Source organism: Anastrepha ludens, chromosome 3 (genome assembly GCF_028408465.1).
Source record: "Anastrepha ludens isolate Willacy chromosome 3, idAnaLude1.1, whole genome shotgun sequence".
Taxonomy (NCBI): Eukaryota; Metazoa; Arthropoda; class Insecta; order Diptera; family Tephritidae; genus Anastrepha; species Anastrepha ludens.
In genome coordinates this window covers 104,029,976-104,051,021 of record NC_071499.1, presented here as the reverse complement: position 1 = coordinate 104,051,021, position 21,046 = coordinate 104,029,976, and the positions used below count along the sequence as shown (strand labels likewise).

The 21,046-nt window shown below is 33.6% G+C and overlaps 1 protein-coding gene across 2 annotated transcripts in view; it reads left to right on the top strand.

Moving 5' to 3' along the window:
• LOC128858664 (ataxin-8-like) overlaps positions 1 to 21,046 on the top strand; it is a 162,081-nt gene that overhangs the window by 24,614 nt on the left and 116,421 nt on the right. For both annotated transcript variants that reach the window (XM_054095113.1, XM_054095114.1), the window contains exons 2-3: positions 7,499 to 7,616; positions 7,752 to 9,020. In XM_054095113.1, coding sequence (XP_053951088.1) covers positions 8,576 to 9,020 — 445 coding nt within the window. In that variant the 5' untranslated portion in view covers positions 7,499 to 7,616; positions 7,752 to 8,575. The remainder of the gene's footprint in view (positions 1 to 7,498; positions 7,617 to 7,751; positions 9,021 to 21,046) is intronic.

Genomic DNA, 21,046 nt, shown 5'->3' with positions numbered 1-21,046 from the left:
TAAAAGTAGGTACTTAAAACACAACTTCCGCCACTCTCCAGATATGGCACCAAGAAGATTGGGCGTTCTAAGAAACAAATCATGACCGAAATGGAAGACAGCCCCACAAGAAATGTCTATATTATAGCGAGATGTTTCGAGACAAGCCCTTAACTCAGGGCCAAACACCACAGAAGTGTACGCGTCAATTATTTATTATCAGTTTTAGGAGCTCTCTCTCTTTGGTTTATTCAGTTAAACTCCTGAAAATTTAAAATAATAAATACACCACTAATGGGTGTGTGAAAATAGTATCGAAAACCGAAAAATCGAAAAGTTAATTCATAATTTTGTGAAATTAATTTTTAGAGTCAATTTTCTCCAAAAATACTGCAACTATGTGGTCGATCTATAAAATAAAATGTCATGTGCGTTCACACGCCAGTCGTCAGGGTAAACCGCTCTGGTCATATATCTACCAAGAATTGTTATTTCAGCAACAATTACGAAAGCGTTTTTTTTAGAATTTCTGTGCTATTGAAATGTTGATGTTTTACATTTCTTGCTATACGCTTATATTTTGTCATAACTCATCAAGTATTATAATTTTTCTTTTTTTGTTCGTTCTTCATTTGCTCAAATTACTTAACATATTTAATTAGGCTTAGGTTGCTTTTATTTTTGCGCTCAATAAACGTTGTAATATACTTTAATTTGTTTTTTTGCTGTTTTTTTATGTTACTTGAAGTTCACAAGTTCAATTTGCATAGGCAAGTGAATTGAAAAAGCTGCACTGACACTCGGCGCTGGCTAATTAGAGACGCCATTACAGAAAAAAAGAGAAAAAAACTACAAAGTAGAAAACAGCTGAAACATACAAAATATTTGCGAAAAGAAAGAAAAGAAGTTACAAAAAAACGAAATAATAATAATAACGAACACTAGCCAATTAAATTAATTTGCCTCAGCATTTCTCAGTTTTGTTTAATTTTTTTCGTTTTGTTGCCTGGGTGAAAATTGTCAACACTGCGCATCTTTTCGTCTACAATTACAGTTTCAGTTTCGCTTCAATTCAATCCAATTTAATTTCACATTCAATTCAGTGCAGTTCTGTTGACTTAAGTTGAATTCAACACTCGGTTGGCGCTTTACACATATGTATGGATGTATGTGTGTATGTGGTGTACATACATAAATGTATGAATGTATCGAAATTGTCGTCAAGTGTTTGGCAAAGCATCCTCATGTGACGACAGCCATACAGCTGTGCAGCCGTAACACCCCCTCCCTGCTGTTGCATAAATTTATATACGTATGTAAAACATTTTGTCACCAGTCAACCAAACCAAGTGCCGGCAAGCAAGCAACCTCGTCTCTAATCCGGTCAGAAGTCTCTGTGTTTGTGTGTGTGTTTGTAATGAGGGTAGCGTAGCCTTAACGTGCAGACAACCGTAAGCATTTATGTATGTAGTTACAAACAGCCATTCTGTGTATTTATTTATAATTGGATGCAGCCCCTTGGTTTCACTCACACAAGGCCTAAACTGTGTCCTTCAAGTTCCGTCTTTCAACGGCTTTATCAGCATTTTTGCCTTTTTTTATTTATTTTTTGCAAAGAAGTAGATCAAAAAGCAAAAAAAATGTGAGTCAAAATTAAAAGTCAATAAAACAAAGCAAATGATAAAAATATTGTACACGTTTCAATTGAGCTGGAAATTTATTTTCCAGTTATGTAAATTTTTTTTATTTTTGATTTCGTAATTTGCTGCTCTGATATCCGATTTCGACTTTTTATCATTATTTATTTTTGCGTGTCCATATTTTTTTGTATGAAAAAAGTGTATACTGACACGCTTGTCTCTCCCTATTTCGCGCGCTCCTCCCGCTCTTGCGTGGCTGGTTTAATGTCTGAGCTTGTCGCATATCTCTCTTAATGGCGGGTATTACGAATTAATATAAAATGGGAAATTTACAAATTGTCATTTGTATGCAAATGTAACTGTTTATAGCGGCAAACCAATTTTGTAATAAAATGATCATTTTTCTATACATTTTTGTGGGCTGGTTTTGGTCGCATGCATTTTCTCACTGCTCTGCTAGCGTCTAATCGCTAATTCACATCCCAAATGGCGTGACTTGCTAACGAAATGGCAATTGTGTCATAAATTGTATGTGCAAAGTTGCTCTATTCTATTCTAATCTAGTATTCTATCTATATTTATTCTAATCTACTGTAAGATGAATACGAAAATAAGAAAGTGAGGGGGAAAACACAGGGGGTGTAGTCAGGGAAAGAACGCTTAAAAGTTAAAAGATGCGTTAAAATTATGAGCAAATATTTATTTCCAGTGCGCATCTGTGTACGTTGGGCCCCTACACATTCATACATGTATTAAAAACATGTACATTCATATGTATTAAAAAAATTTGTTAATAATTTATTTAAAAAATTAACACATTTCAATATCCAACTGAAGGTTAAAAATCTTCTTTTTTTTCAAGGAATGCTACATGTGAGCACATGAAAAGATTTTATATAAAAAGATATTAAATATGTAAACAAGTTTATATAAAAAAAGCAATACTTAATATGTGTTTATAATGAAAAAAATGTAATTAGTTTTTATGATAAAAAATATGAGACATGCAAATAAGTTTTTATAATAAAAAAAAATTATTTTAATTAATAAACTTTTGTATAAATAAAATTATATATAATTTACATTGCGTTCTCAGGGATCTTTGAGGTCACTGATTAAGTCCGATACCAGTTTTGCAAATTCAAAGTGGCGCTTCCACGTTGGTGGATGTAAAATCAAAAAGTTGGGTTAAGTTCACCAAATTGAAAACTGAAATATGGTGATTGGCGCGAAAAAAAAATAAAAAAGAAAAAAAAAGAAAAAAAGAAAAAAAAGAAAAAAAAGAAAAAAAAGAAAAAAAAGAAAAAAAAGAAAAAAAAGAAAAAAAAGAAAAAAAAAGAAAAAAAAGAAGAAAAAAAATAAAAAAAATAAAAAAAAAACAAAAAAAAGAAAACAAAGAAAAAAAAATAAGAAAAGAAAAAAAATGAAAAAAAAACAGGTAGATCTGTGTTACCTGTTTAGCGACATAGATACATACACCACCTTGCTCAAAAAGTTCCCGCAATATATTCAGAAAATTGAAAATACAAGTTTATTCCCCAAAACTGATATTATCGCTTCACTTTTACTTGGCTGATCAAAAGGGCTGCAAAATACCCTTCCACAGCTGTTATAATTTCATAATTTGGTGAAAAACGCTTTCCTCGCATGCATTTTTTTAGCTCTGGAAACAGATGAAAGTCGCTAGGAGCCAAATTTGGTGAAAATTCGCACTTTAATTCATGCATTTTAGACATTGTCAAAATGCTCTTCTCATGAAAAATAATTTTTTTTCTTTTGCAAACTGGGTATTTCTTCACGAATTTTTTTCTTCAGTTGGTCTAAAGGTTACAATAATATTCAGAATTTATTGTTTTACCAGTTTAAACAAAATTTCTTTCGCATTCCAAAAACCTGATGCTAACACTTTCTTAGCCAATTTCTAGACACGAACTCGTTTCGGAGTCGAAGAATCAGGTTCACGCCACTCCTTTGTCTCTTGTTTTGATTTAGGATTATCATCCATACTGATGAATCGACGCACAAAATCCACTTTATCCTTTCGAAAACGTTCTAAATGTTGCTGCGAAAGTCGCATTCGAATGTGTTTTTGTTCCGTTGTTAGCGAATGCGGCACCCATTTGGGCACAGAGCTATCTGAAACCCAATACTTCAGTCGAAATATTGCTTATACTGCCCAATGAGTTGGCTAGGGCTTCTACTAAATCTCTTTTAGTCCCCACTCGACGAATTTCTAATACGACTTCCTCTATTTTTTCTACGATTTCTGGTGCTGTTGCTGTTTTTGAACGTCCTTGACGTGGATCGTCTTCAAGGCTTGTGCGACCACGTTTAAATTCAGTAACCCATCTTTCCACTGAACTAGTTTATGGCGAAAAGTGGTTATACAGTTCCAACATTCGTTCAGAAATTTCCTTTGATTTTAGACCATCCAAAATAAAAATTCAATCACTGCACGATACTTGATTTTTTTCGTTGTAGAAAATGCTGTGACAAATCGATACTAAATGAATAAATTGACAGATTAAAATGAAACTTCACTTATGTACCAACATAACAATAAATTTTGTGAAACACAAAACGAGTGACGTCGGTATTTCTGTAAACTTCGTTCAGAGCCGAAGCCAGTCGTGGCAGTCATTTGAACGATATTATTTTTCATTTATAAATGACAATGTTCAATCTTCAAAAAAAAAAAAAGTTTGAAAAAATATTGATTAGTTGTTTTTTTATAACCGATTCAAAAAACAAATTTTACATGGCCCACTCTGTATTTTACTAACTTGTTCCGTTTTTATTGGTTTTGATGAATCATTAACACTATTTGTATTTACAAATATTGATATTTAGTTCTTCACTTTTCACTTAAAAATTTTCCACTTTCTGTGTGATAATAATTTTCCATTTACTATGAAATCAATGTGAGTAATAGCAAACACGACCAAATTCTGCTTTAGTTTTCTGTTGTATTTGCTAAAAATATCAAAATTAACCCAAAAAGTAATGGTATAACAAATAAAGATCAATTAAAATTATCAGCTAATGTAAATACACAGCACAAATTACGGCGATATGAGTGCACGAGCGCTTGAAAATTTATTATTAATCGTATTTTTTTTGTTTGTTTTCAAGCACTTGAACTTGTCTGACAAGGCAGCTGCTCCTAAAAATAGATGCTACTCAAATATGAAGCATAGTTGTTTAGACAAAGTAAACTTTTAAATAAATTATACTAACGATTTTCGTTTCATTACATTTTATTTAAATTTTTGCAATTCTGCTTGTACTTTTTTATTTATTAAAAAATGCACGCCTTATTTCAAATACCAGAATTACGCCATTTCCAAACTCTATGTCATTTGCTGCCAGACATAGTATTAGGTTAAAGTGCGTCAATTATTTCTTCTCTTGCTCTACATACACATTTACATACATCCATATGTACTATGTATTAGACTGGAACGTACATTCTTTCGTTGTTTACGCGAATTTCTTCACAACATTCTTCCTACAACCATCAGCAGCTATGCCTTTGAATGTCAGTTGACATTTTTATGCGTCTTCTCTGCCTGGTTGTAAATTTTTTCTTTGTCCAACTTTTCCGCCCACTAACCTTGGCGAATGCAAATGCAAATGCTGTCAAATAACCCGCTGTGAGCAAACAAAAGGAAATGCAAGAGAGTTGAGAGTGGTGATAATGTGTGGTTTTGTGTTTGTGGTGATATGCAAATGGGACGTAGCATCGTTGAGTGTCTCGGCGCACATACTCGTACATACACACATAGAGTTCGTCAAATACAGTATTCTTTGCTATTGTGTTGTTGTTTTTATGCGGTTCGGTCCATAAGCGGATATTGAAAAATTGCTAGCAAATTGCATTTAAATTGCCGGCTCTTTGGTTTTTTGTTTTTCTCTTTTTCTCTTTCTTCATTTGTCATCATGTTCGCTAGTGTACTTTCTTAGCTAATTTCCTCTTCATATGTAAATTAGTTATGCGCCTATTTGGCCGTTATTTTTGCTCTAATTTTTTTTTTTTTATAAAGCACTCAATATGACAGCTGTAGTTGTAGCTGTCATGACAACACCGAAACAGGGTTTTGCATTGTGAATTTTCATTTTCGTTGAAAGTAATATATCTGCATATGTATATGTATGTCCCTATAATATATGTATATATTATATATACATATGTATGTATACATAAATCGCAAGCTGTTCCTTGTTTAGGTAAAAGTTTGAAAAAAAGTGACATAATTTAAAAAAAAAAAGCGTATCTGATTTTCTGACATGCGGCTGTATTATAGAAAGAATGTTGCCTTTTAAAGCTTTTAAACACCCAAAAAGGGTGTGAGCGCCAATTTATGTATTTTTTTTTAAAGAAAATCGGATAATTCCTTTTTTACATTTTAATTGGAAGTTTATTATTCTGTTGATACTTAACTCAAAATTATTCTCAAATTATAACTAACCTAAAGGTTTACAGGGGGCAAATACATTTTCATGGAGCTCATACCATTTAGGGGGCTTTTAATGGCGATTCAGCCACAACCATTGAGCGTCAGTGTAAAATTGTAATAACGCAGCAGAGTCAACAAATTATTTATCTAACCACGTGACGCTGGGGTTTTTTTTTCACAAAAATGTAAAGTAAACATCAGCGCAGTTAATTCTGATTAAAATTGTAGTGTGACACACGGTTGTTACGAGGATTAGTGAACAGCTGATTTGCTTATTGGCTAATTTTGTCTTAGCTGCCTCGATACTAAGAAATAATTATTTGTTTAAAAAAAAAGTCTTAAATTGCAATTTCTCAAATTGCTCCGCAAAATCAAAACAATTTATTAAATTTCGAACGTGTTAGTGCAAACTAGCATTGCATCCAGCCTTTCTTGTTCTGCTCTGCAAATGTCATTATTTTTCATGAACAATAGATATTAACTGTAATTTTTTGGCAATGGTGCGATCGGAAATTCCCCTCATTCCCCTTATGAGTATAAAGTCAAGTTGTTAATCCTTTTTAGTGCATTTAATTTCTGAGATAATTCCGAATTCCGTTAATCCAGATTAAGTTCACCGTCTGCCTAGGCTATTAGAGTGTGTCCAGTGCTCGCGTGCGGGGGTTCAAAAGCATTAAGCGGGTTAAGTAAGAAAAGTTTTGCTTAAGGAAAGCGTCTGAATTGTTTTATTTTTGATACAATTAAAATTATTAAAATCCTTTATGGTAAAAATTTGTGTTAGCCCATTTTATTGCAATAATTTTAGTCTTATTTACAATAAATAAATAAAATATTAAAAATTAAAAAGACAACATATTTTCACTATTTAAAAGCAAAAATATTTTTACTATTTATTTTTTACTGTTTTACTAATAAATCTTTTTTTTATATTTTTCAGTGCTCGCAACAATTTTGGTGTATGTGGCAAAGCTGGCTTCTTACGGATTTTTAAACCTAAAAATGTTATAAATATGTATGTTAAATCAGAAAAAAACATAAAAATATAATAGCAACCCAATTGTGCGCGAACTAATTTGAAAATATGCAACATAAATATTAAATAATTTTATTGATGTGTGTGTGAAAACGTCGAAAATAAACCATTCAGTTAAATTAAAACCACTTCGCTCGCTACGCGTAACTGTCAACGCACCATCGACTGGCTGACTGACGTGTGTGCCCAATGTGCCATTCAACGCACACAACCGCCAAATGCACAAATTTACGCACTTGTTCACGTTTCCGTCCTTTCACTATGCAATTTCCGTTTCCGTTGAATTATAAATAAAACGCAATTAAAAATCATATTTATTCCAACCATTTTGCATTGTTTTAATATTAATGAACATAATTTTAATTTGTATTTTTTCTTTTTCTCCACAGGATGTGAGGAAATTAAATAAAATGTTTTTCTCCGCATGAAAAATATATGAAAAAAAATTGCAAATATTTCTGGAGAAAACTTGTGTTCTTAAAAATTAATTAAAGATAAAGTCTAAAAGTAAAACTTCAATAAAATCAAATAAATAATTTTCCGTTAATATATTTAATAATAAATAAGCTGTAAAGAGTAATTTATTCTAATATATTAATTGTAAAAATTAATTTATGAAAAATTAATAATTTCCAATTTAAGGGCAAGTGTTTTTATGTAAAAAATGAAAATGAGTTTAAAATTGCATTAATTGATAAATAAATAAATCAATAAAAATAAAATAAAATCAAATAAAAATTTGTGGCTAAGCTTAAAGCTATAATTAATTACAAATAATTATCTTCAGCAGCAACATCAGCTGGAAAAAGCGCAAATATCGCATCGATAGAAATTTGAAGTTTAAATCAAAATCATTCAAAGAAAGTGTTAAAAAAAGAAGAAAGAGTAAGAAAAGCTTCCTATGATATGGCATGGCATCGATAATGTACGAAAATTAAATTTGAAATATCAAAAGCAGATCATTGCTGTGCTCATTTGCCATCATACAGTAGCAGTTTAGTTCAAAAGGTGGCAAGGTTGCAATAGCGCATAGAAGCGAGGAAGAATTCGTTCCTCCTTTTGCGGATAAGGCCGGCCCGTGGCCTGAGGCGGTGTAGTGTGCGCGCGTTCGTACGTACGTGTGCGGTGAGTGTGTGAGAGCACCTGTCGGAGTAGTGAGTTTGGCCATTGTTGCCAAACGCACCCTTTCGCGTTAAATTACCCGCGTTGTTTCTGGTAAACCAAGTCGATTTAGGTTCGTGCGACGTTGAAAGTTTTCGAATAAGTGTTGCCACCTTGCTACTTTTTTCGTGTATTTGTGTGTTTGTTGCTACGAAAATTAAAAGCAAACGACAACTATTGTCGCAACTGCCATTGGTTTTTCTTTACATTTTTGCTGTCGCCGTGATGTGGTGTGTCTTTGGTCGCGGCAGCATAAGCAGCAGCACCGGCACCGGCAGCAGCAGCAGCAGGAGCAGTAGTTCGGCATGAAATGGAAGCGGCCATACGCTCATCAGTGCAGGTCGGTGGTCCACCACCAACATCAGGTGGTCAACAGCAGCAGCAGCAACACCACCACCAACAACAGCAACAACAGCAGCAGCAGCGCGGTGGCAATCAACAGCCACAATCGCACTTGCATGATAATGGACCATCGCCTCAGCATCAACAGCAACAGCAACAACAGCATCAGCATCAGCAGCAACAACAACAACAGCAGCAGCAGCAGCAGTATCATCAACAACTCAGTAACCTACCCACGCACCTCCATCCACATCACCCACCACCGCAAGCGCAGCAACAAACTGCTCAGCAACAGCAACAAAATAATAGCGGCAGTAATAACGCGCAGCAGCAGCACCAACAACAGCAACAGGCCAATATGTCGGCCTATCAGCAGCGCATGGCGACTGGACCGTCGCAGATTCACAGGTGAGTGGGCGAGCATATTTTGATGTCGCCAAACGGTTATTTATACATACATACATATATATCTAAATATGTATAGGTAGGGGAAATGCTTAGTTTTGTGTTGAGGAATTTTGTCGCCCAATTATATAAACGTGTGAACACCCACTAATCACAAAACATTCGCGCAGGTGAGATTGCCATCGACGTACGAATGTGTCATCATATTTTATGGTTCATTATTTTTTCTTTACATTTTAAAATTCCTCTTATAATGTTCATATGGTAAATATAAATATAATATTGTAACTTAGGTGTAGAAATTCTTAATTTAAAGTGAGTGTAATTTTTTGAACTTTACTCAACTTCTGAACAGCCCATAATCACCCGTATTTTGGCTCACTAGCTCGAATATGTAATGGGTGTTTCGAGCGCATTATTTATTTTGTTTATTTATTTATATTTTTGCGCCTCTTTTCTTAAGTTTCCGTTTATAATTTTCCATCATTTTTATCTTTGATTGCACCCGCTGTATGAGCGAAACTCAACATATTTTTTATGCTTTCATTTTTTATCAGTGAATTTTGCTCTGAAAATACTCAACTGCAACATGAAGGGTTCAAATTATATTTTTAAAAGTAATGGAGAAAGTGTCTTGACCAAGGCACATTAATCAGGCAGCAGCAGCAGAAGGGTGGCAATTTTGATTTTTTGTTCTATTTATGTGGTCTTTAAATTACCAAATTTTTTTCTGAGCTGTCAATCTTTCTTTAAAGGTTTTGAAATTCTATGGACTAAAAGCAAAAACAAAATAAGTTGCTCTTCTCGTTTTTGCTCTACTGCTAGCAGCTTATGTCTGAACCGCTTATTTCTAAAACCACAAGCATATGACGTTATTCCTCATATAATTCAAGTTTCAAAAAAAAAAAAAGAAAAAAAATCTAACTACAACGATAAAATCAATATAACGAAATAATGCCGTTTTTATGTCAATGAATTAAAGTTTTTTATGCCTGGTGCCGCATGTACTAATTACGAATTGCTGTCGCGTTTTCATAATGAGATAGAATATGAATATTAGATATGTGCATATGAATGGGTGTGTTTTTTTGTTGAGGTATGGAACTTCTTCTTCTTCTTAAAACTGAAAAAAAAATCAATTAAATGCTCAAAATTTTACACATTTTGTGGCATTTAGTGTTTTTAAATAATTTCGGTCATATTGGGTCATATCTTGACTTCGTCTTATGGATCCCGTTGGCCCGATTTCGTACCACTTTGTCAGCGCAACCAAATTTTGGCTTCTACGTCTTCAATAATAGCATGGGCGTACTCCTCACGCAAAAAATTTAACTATTGAAGTCAAATTTCGTGCAGTTACTGTTACTTTTACAGCTGCGATGAATGCGTTTTCTATGTAGAAACCAATATCGTATGTAAATCTTTGTATGGTGATTTCATTGAAATAGGTATCAGATAATAGATATCCTTATTAAAAATTCGATGTATCTAAAAAAACACCCGTTCCATATAGCAACATGACTTGTATCATCACTTTTCTGAAACAGCTATCAGATAACAGATATCCTTATCAAAAATTCTATATATCTAAAAAATCACCCGTTACATATAAGAAAATGAAATCTTTGTATAGTGACTTCCCTCGAACAGATATCTTTATCAAAAATTGTATATGTCAAAAAAACACCCGTTACATATAAGAACATGACTTCTAGAAGCCAACTTCGTATGTAAATCTTTGTATAATGATTTCCCTGTAACAGGTATCCTAGTCAAAAATTGTATATGTCTAAAAAGACACCCGTTATATCTGCATAAATGAGAACATGATTTCTAGAAACCAAATTCGTAGGCAAGTCTCTGTATATAGATTTTTCTGTGATACAGGTATCAGATAGCAGATATCCTTATCAAAAATCCCATATGTCTACAAAAACACCCGTTACATATAAGAACGAATGCCAACATCATATAGTTTTTGTGGCATTTTAAGCATGTGTGTTGCTTGTAAAGACCTATAAAAAGGATGACATAATAACGCATTTTTTGTTGATAATTTATCATTTGTGGCCTGAAATATTTATTTTTACCTGCTTCTATCACGCTATGCACACATGCACGAAAAACATGTTCGTGACAAATGACAAAACGATGAAGACTGATGACGGAATATAGAAATTATGATAATAGAGTTCCGTACCGAAATGTGGTAATCAGACGCTCTTATAATTCATATATTTACAGATGTACATACAAGTGTCGTGCGTTCAATGGTGTAATTATGAACAAAAAAAATCGCATTAAATTCAATATACATATTTTTATTTTTCAACCCTTACGATAACCTCAAAACGCTTGATATAATATATATTTTGAAATTATTTTCTCAATACCCTCTAAAAATATATTTCTACCTTGGCATACAATTTTTCACTACGATAATGATTTTTCAAATTTGCGAGCAGAAAGTAATCAAGTCAAGGAGCCAGGCCGCAAACTCGGCTGTGGAAACACGACCTGTGTTAACCGGAGCGTTGTCGAGAAGAAACAGCACAATGACGATAGTCAGTTTTCTTCGTCTTTTTTCCTCAATACCTTCCCTTAAATTATATAAAGTGATAGCGTCGGATGTTTCTTTATGTTTCCGCCCATTTTTTTTTCACAATCATTAAAATTCCTTTCGCATTCCAAAGCACTATAGCCAGGATCTTGTCGTTGTTTGGAGTGACTAAACATTTTTTGCAAAGTCTACACCCTTCTTATCCCACTGCATAGACCCTTGCTTACTTTCAGGGTCAACCTAAATCTCATCTGTATGTAGTATCATTTCGGTCGAAAATACTTATCGAATTCTCCCCAAAGAGTTCCAAAAAACGTCTATACGCCGTAAGCATTCGCTGTATCCCCCTAACTTTTGAGATACTACCAACGGATAAGTGAATTTTCTTTGCTAATACGTTAACTTTTTTTCGGGCGTCCGTACAAGTTTCTCAAATTTGTTTACATTTTCTTCTGTAGCGACAGTAACAGGGCTGCATGAGCGAAGATTATTCAATACTGTCCCTCCACCTTTAAAATTCATTTGACCACTTTTGAATTGTAGATAGTGAAGGTGCAAAACCGTGGTAAAAGGCCACCACTTCTTTGACAAAGAGTTTTTTTTTTTTAATTTTTTCCTTGTTCTGCTGTGTTGCGCTTCACATCTCGAGTTTTTTTATCTGAAATAAAAATATACGAATATTCTCAGGCAATAATTTTCACATTTAACAAAAAAAATTATAAACACATAAAAAATATAATAAAAAAAAAAAAACAGTAATATAACTTATTAAAACAAAAAAAAACAATAATATATTATAAACTTATTAAAAAAAAAACAATAATAAAAAACAACAACGAGTAAAAAATAAAAAATTAAAAGAAATAAAAGAAAAAAATTAACAAAAAAAAAAATTATTAAATGGTAAAAACAAACTAAAAAGACTAAGGAAAGAATATAAAATAAAATAAATTTAAAATAATAAACAAAAAAAAATTAAAAATAATAAATTGAAAAAAAAATTAAGAAAAAAATATTTAAAAAGTAGTAAAAAAAAACGTTCTCCCCTTCGGTCACCAATTTCTCCGTGTGAAATCTACTGATTTAAGGGGACAGATACCTGGAAACGCCCATACATATTTTCCCTGATTTTCATTAAAATTATTTCAAATGAAGAAGTCAATATATTTTTTTCAAAATTGGCATACAATTTATTTATACATTAAAATAATATGACATTTTTTATTTTATTTTAATAATGTAAAATGGCGGATGTACACTCAATTCTTCCACGAAGGTCGCAGCGGGCCTTCTCAATCGGCGGGCGTTGTAGCATCGGCGTCAGTGACCTGAATACAAAAAACCCAACATTTTTCTGTTTATTAATGCCATAATTTCTATATGAATTAAAAACAAATGACACAAAAAAAAAAAACAATCGCGGAATAAAATGCTTAAAAAATGAATTGTGAGGAGAATTTTCTTACTATTTTTGCTTCGAAAAAATTATTTTTTTCGAAACATTTTCGAAAACTTAAATTCACATAGAAAGTAATATCATAAAAAAGATGTGTGCAAAATTTCAGGGAGATCGGTCAATAACTTTTCAAGTTACGGCAATTCGAAAAATGTAGTTTTGAGAAAAACTCGTCTAAAGTTTGGGTACATAACTATACCTCTCCCAGCGCTCGAACGCAAAGAATAGAGTCGTCACGGTTGACGATCAATAATATAAGAAATACTTAAATTTATGTTCTAAATTTTTTTTGACATATTCTTAAAGGATTATATTAACATTTTATGAAAAAAAAAAAAAAAAAAATTTCGAAATTCTACAGGTATCTGTCCCCTTAAGCCCACAAAATGCAATATTTTCGAAATAAATTCCAATAATGCAATTACTAAACGACACTCACCAGAAGTTCATTACTATCTTCAGGCATTCCCATGGTATCCGGTTCTACTCAACCGGAGTCCCGCCCTATGGAAATAGTTCGTATCGTGGATCAACGAGATTAGATGAGATTGAAGACAACGTCTCATGATTTCATCGCTTGGGATCTGTTAGCTGCTACAACAACAGCAGCAACATATCGTGAAGATCATACCGCCTCTTTGGCACTTTTTTGTGCGCGAAAAGTAACCACATCTCACCTGAAAGTAACTGATATTACATATGTACATTTCTATTACATGCCGAAGGTTAAGTTAATGAGTTTGGTTAAACAAAAATGACAGATTTCACAATGCATTTGCATATTATGCCTTGTAACTCTGACTTTGGCAATAATTTCGACTATCGCGCTTCCTCAAGCCTTATTTCCTCAATGAAGGAGGTGCTCGAAAAGTGAAAGGTTCACTGTGAAATTCCGCTGCCCAAAGCTCCTAGCGGTAATTTTTGAAATAGGTGTATAGTTAAAAGTATCTCCAGGGCATACCTATTATTTATTTTGTTTTTCCTTTTTATGACTGCTAAATACTGGGTGTGTTCGCCTAATAAATATCTTTTGTTGGAAGTATTTTTGCTAAGTTGCAATTACTTTCTAGAATTTATTTGTGCACATTAGCTGACTTTCTTTTAGTATTTTCGCTATATATTTGAAATGTCGTTGGTGACAGCCGCTCATGCAGGCCCCTCCCTCACAAACTCCGTTTGATGAAAGGCAAAATGGTAAATATTTTTAACCGCTTAATTTGCTTTTAACCGTTCCATTTTATATGACAGTATGAAATACCATCAAGTAAACGGAAATTATTTCTTATTTCCTTGGCATTGCTGTTGTGACTACTTCACTCAAGTTTATTGCCTTCACTAGCGTATTTTTGTATTTATTTATTTTATTTTGCGTTGTTCGGTGGCTAGAAGTATTTGTGGGTTACTTGTATTTTATTACACTATTTTTTATTTTTATTTAAATTTTAATTTTTTCTCTCATGCGTACCATACGCATTGGTAAACTTACTTGTCGATCGTTCATTATTCTTTTCTTTTTTTTGTTTAGCGAAATTCACGCCACGGCAATCGCCAGCACTTATCATCAGTCGATTGCAAATCCACTCAGCTATTGCGCGATTGCACTCTTATTTTGTTGAAACATTTCACATTGCCATGAGTTTCCATTTGTTGCAGGAAATTCAAGTAATGTTTTGCCGTTTGAATTACACAAATGAAAACAGCGAAATAAATTACAAAACAAAAACAAAAAATTATAATAATATTGCCTTTTGTTGCAGGTGTCGATAACATAGCACTCTCATTTTCCTCACATAGTTTTGGTTGTTTTATTGGCGGGTTTTTTTCTGTTGCTGTGGTTTTACTTTTTTCTCTGTTGTTCAAGTTTTCGTTTACAATTCAGCCAGTTGCTAGTTGCCTGTAAATAAATAAATATCTAAAATGGTTGCTACTGCTGCCGGCTTCATTGTGGTTAATATCAGCGCCTGCACTGGCATTGGTTTAGTGTTGCTCGTTTCGAAATTCAAATATTGCTAAAGTATTGAAATCGTAGCATATATTATTACACTTGCTTGCAATATTTGGACTTTTACCTCGCATTTATTTGTAGTATTTAAACATTAAATGAGAGTTTTAAATTTACGAGCGCTTCATTTTACAATAAAAAGTGTGGGAATTTTTCATTTAAGATATTTAAGAAGTTTTGTGGTGTTGAGCCCTAAGGGATGACACACTTTTTAACCCAATGTGGTTGCAGTTTAGTTTCCAGAATGTAAAATTTCCCGAAGAGTCGCTGTGAACATCCATAGAGGTATTTGTCGTTGCAGTACTTTCCATCTCGCCAATTAAATTTGCACTTCGCCCTATGTATCATCTAACAATACTTGAATAGCAGTAGCTTTTTATTGTTGATAACAAATCGTTATGCCGGTATTCAGTAAACTCACATTAGTCGCTAATGAATATTAGCAGTGTTAACTATTTTCAGCTGATTGAATTCTATTAATCGCTAATAAATATTAGCACTTTTGACTATTTTCAGCTGACTGACATTAATCGCTAATAGGTATTAAGACTGTTGACTATTTTCAGCCGATTGAAATCTGTTAATCTATAATAGATATTAGCACTGTTGACTATTTTCATTTGATTGAAATCTATTAATCGCTAATAGATATTAGCACTGTTGACTATTTTCGGTGGATTGAAATTTATTAATCGCTAATAGATATTAGCGCTGTTGACTATTTTCAGCTGATTGAAATCTATTAATCGCTAATAGATATTAGCACTGTTGACTATTTTCGGTGGATTGAAATCTATTAATCGCTAAAAGATATTAGCACTGTTGACAATTTTCAGCTGACCAACATTAATTGCTAATAGATATTAACACTGTTGACTATTTACTGCTGAGCGGCATTAGTTGCGAATAGACATTAGCACTGCATAGTATTTTGAGCTGACTGACTAATTTCAGACAAAATATTTGCCAAAGGGGTTGCTAGATGCTATTATAAATAAATTATAATTTGATCTATTGTGGCAATTGTAAGGGAAAGTGAGTGAAAGTCAATTAAAAGGAGATTTTTAGATTTATAAAATTTCTATTTTACTTAATACTTTTAAATTGAATTTTATGCAGTTTATACATCATTTGTTCGTTTGAATTTTTTGTAACGTTCCATTTTTGTCGCTTTTATAATACTATTTTGCTGTCGATTCGCTTGCCATATTTTGTTGCTTGTTAAGGTTTGTTATTATTAAAAGTAGTGTGAAATGTTAAAATGATAAGTTTTGTATACAAAAAAATCGAAAATGTAAGGTATGTACTATGTCGTTACGGTAATGATCATCTTTAAAATGTGTAGAGTGATATGATTGTGAAAAAAAGAGAAATATTATTGGGAAGGAGGGAAAAAACTAATTAGTAATGAGATTCGAAGGTCTTTTTTAAATATATTATATTAAAATTTGTATTGTAATAGCATTCAGTCCGATGACCTCAATTTTTGTGCACTTTTTATACTATGGGTCGGGTCATATGTGATGGAAAGTGCTTTGAATTGTGGCTTTTAAAGTATTTAAAGCATGGAGAGGGTCTGGTTATTCACATATGTAGTTCCTTACAAGAGGTGCAATACATTTAAATCACAACTTCTTGAGGGCTATTCAATATCGCAGTTGCTTCACAAAATGGAATCGAAAAACTTTTCCCGCAATAGTTCGACTGTTTCATGTGCTGTGTGGGTTTTCGCACCAGAACCAAACGACAGTTTTGTTTACTAACTGAACCACTCAGATGAAAATGAGCCTAATCGCTTAAAAATAATGTTTTTTCAATCTAATTCGAAGCTTCGTTCAGTTGCCCATTTCTATTCAGTCCAGAATGCAGATAAAATTCGGCACAGCGATGCCTTGCTAACGAATGCTTATCCATTTTGATTAAATCAACGTGCATAATTACGTGCAAGAGCAATATTATTTTCTAGTAAAGTGGCAAAAAATGCTTGCTATGTTGGAAAAATTATTTTCCTTTGAAATCGGGAGAAAACGGAGGTTTTTAATATTTACTGTTGAATACGGTAGAATAGTAAAATGATAGTATTAAAATTAGTAAAAAATTTTTTTTCGTTAAGAAATTTGTTTGTATGTGATTAAAAAAATCTTAACACCGAAGTCGGTTCATGAAGCTCACTCATTGACGATAACCTCTTTTAGCTCTTCAAGCAAGGGCATAAATGCTGATTTGTTCACTCGAAATTTTTTATTAAATGTGTAATTTAAAAATGATAAAATTATATATTTTGCTAATGGTGAAATTTCTTATCAATGAATTTGCAACCAATACCCACAACATTTGTTTTTAATTTGGTTGCGGCGGAGCTCGGCCAAACACCTAAAAGAAGTGTACGCGCCATTTATTTATTTATTATTATTTATTTGTTTTAAATTATATATATTAATTTTAGCAACGAAGAATTTTTCTTAAAAAAGTCTCCCATTTTCAAGGGATTTAAAGCGTATCTCAATGTTTTCCGCGGGATTTGAAGTACTCTTAAATTGGCTGTCTTTCTCCACTAAAAAATACTACAGCACTCCCAATAGAATTCGTTTCATTCGCAAGAAAATTATTGTAAAATAGATGCAAAATAACGCCTAAGAAATAATTTTGAAAGCTAAATTTTGCTTGTTGTTTACTTTGTATCAACTGGTGTCTAAACATCAAAAATGTAGCATTTGAGTCTGCCATCTCTGTTTTGGGTTCACGTGGATTTACTGACAGAAAAATTTTCTTAGGCGTAGCGAATTGTTGTATGCGTTCGTAACTTCGTTATACGACGCGCTCAGTGATAACCTAACATCCCGGCATTCAGTTGCTCATTTTATAGCAACTGCCAAATTTGATTGAATGCGATGGAAATGTTTTAAGTGTGGGCATTGCCATGTTATGTTATCGTCATTTTGAAAAAATCGTCAAGTAAGCCAATTACGTTGTGCTGGAGCGCTTGATTGTTTGAAAATATTGCTTAATTCATTCGATTAAAGGCAAAGAAGAGCGCGTAAATTCCGGGTGAACACTTTTTTTACAAAGCAGCGAAATGCGCAGTCTGAAAAACTAAAATTAGCAAAGGTACTGCCAATGCGAGCATCACAAAAAATACCGATTGGCTGATAAACATGCAAAATGACAGCTCATTGCTTCACAGATGTTGGCAATATATGACTTGAAATATTTCTCATGACAGTCATCGACTAGCTCTCAATCTATTCAGACGTGTGCTAACAAGTGTTCGTAGTTCGCGAATTAGTTATACATAACAGTTAACTCTAAATTATCCTACTCTCGCTTTTGTACACTTTTGTGATTCCGTATACAACATAAAACAACAAAGCAAACAGTTATAACAACACAACAGCAGCAAAATGCCATTACAACCAGAACCGCCAGACAAAACAACAAACAGATTTTCTTTACTAAGCCAATTTGACGACTATACTTCCGACTACTCTTTTCCGCCGCTCACATACAAACAAACATCACTCAATCAACCCAAATACATAACTATTAAATCACCTAATAATGAACTACAAAAACTCAGTCCTTTCGTAATTAAAAAATCGTTAGACGCAATATCTACCCAAATCGAAAACATTAAACAACTTAAAGACGGCTCACTACTGATACTAACACGTAACTCAAAAGTAGCTGAGAAATTTCTAAAGTTAAAAACGATTGCTAACCTCTGTCCAGTGACAACAAAATATCAAGACAATCTAAACACAATAAAGGGAATAATATACGCGCCTTGCCTAAACGAAGTAAACGAGGAGGAGATTTTGCGGGAACTTAAAATCCAAGGCGTGACTGGTATATATAAGTTTACCCGCATGACTGAGGGCAAAGTTGTTCCTACTGGCAAAATTGTCTTATCTTTTGACCTCTACCACCTACCCAAAGTCATCGACATAGCTTGGTATAAAGTTAAGGTCGCCCCTTACTATCCAACACCTATGCGCTGCAAAAACTGCCGACTACTAGGACACACAAAAATACGCTGCACCAATACTGCTACATGCGAAGGCTGCAATCTTCCACCCCACTCTCCATCCGACTGTACACGTAAACAATGTGCAAACTGTGGCAGCGATCATGCATCGTCAGACAAAGACTGCCCAAGATTTAAACAGACTCAAGAAATTCTAAAAATCAAAACCATCACAAAATGCTCCATGGGCGAAGCACTGCGCAAATACAACGAAAATAATACACAAACTGTAAAATCCAAAAGCACTTATGCAAACGTCACCATAACAAGTCAATCAACATCCACTAACAAGACACCATCATCACCAACGACAACAAGTACAACAATAGGAAAACGCCCTGCTACATCCCCACCAACAAAAACTAATATATCAAAACTACAAAAAACAAAGAATTCACTCGAAACCAACAGTTTAAATAATCCTACTAACAAAACAACATCAAACTCACCAATTCCTATTCCAATTAACTTTAACATTTATACCCTTAACTCCTCCAATGCTTTTGGAGGGGTTGCCATTCTTATTCACAATTCCATCCAGCACGAGCAAATAACCTTAAATAACGATTTCGAAGCTATCGGAGTCAAAATATACTCACAAAAACAGTTCAATGTGATATCTGCTTACATATCACCCAACATAAACTTCAACACAACAAATTTGCAAAATGTTCTCGGTACTTTCACATCCTCTAGCCTGATTATGGGCGACTTCAACAGCAGGCATCCCAATTGGGGATCCGTCTATACCAATCGCAGAGGCAGAACCCTAGCCAACTTCATTTCTCAATCTAATTTCATTATCCTTAACGACAACTCCCCAACTCATTTTAGCACACACAATACTCTTACTCACATCGACATCTCAATTTGTTCCCCCACAATTGCTGTCAGCTGCAATTGGTCTATACAGGACGACTTATGTGGAAGCGACCACTTCCCTATACTCGTCTCACTTTTTGAGTCTCAGCAGCCTAGCTCTCAAGTCCAAAAACCCCGATTTATTACTAAAACAGCCAATTGGGTATCATTCAGTCAACACTCAGAAAAACACAACTGCAACCGCCCGGTAGCCGATAATATAAATAAAGAGGCCGCTAATATCAATAAAATTATTCTTCAAGCCGCACATGCTTCCATCCCCCAATCTAACCCAAATAAGTACACCCACAATGTCCCATGGTGGAACTCAAAGCTACAGGAGCTTCGTATTCAAAAAAATAAGTGCTGGAATTCCCTCAAACGAAACATTAACCAAGGCACTGTGATGAGGTACAAACGAGCTAATGCGATTTTTAAAAGGGAACTTAAACAATCCAAAAGAAAATCATTGGAAGAATTTACCTCCCAAATCAACCCCAGCACTCCAACGGAAAAAATTTGGGCTAATATAAAACGACTTAGTGGTTATAAAACAAAACACGGAATTCACTGCCTGAAGAGTCTCAACGCACCCTTTTTCAACATTACAGATCGTAAACAAATATCAGATGAATTTGGCTTGCATTGGTCTAATTCATCTAGTGATAATAAATTCCCTCTATTATTTCAAGATAAAAAGAATATATCTCTCAACATTACGTTCCCACAAACCTCCGACGCCAAAGCATTAGAAATTGAAAGAGAAATAAATTTACTCGAACTTAAATCCGCTCTGCAAAACCTCAAAGGTAAAACACCTGGTTATGATCGAATAACGTACTCTATGATCTCTAAACTTCCTCTGTCAGTAACAAACAGATTGCTTAATTTCTACAATAGCATTCTCCAATCCCATATACCCCAATCATACAAACTTGCTATAATAACCCCTATATTAAAACCTAAATCAAACAAAATTGAAATCGATTCATACCGGCCAATTTCCTTAAATCCATGCTTATCTAAACTATTGGATAAAATTATATCAAACAGGTTATGGTGGTTTGTTCGAAGCAACAAACTTATCCATAACAATCAGGTTGGATTCAAGCGGGGAAAGTCAGTA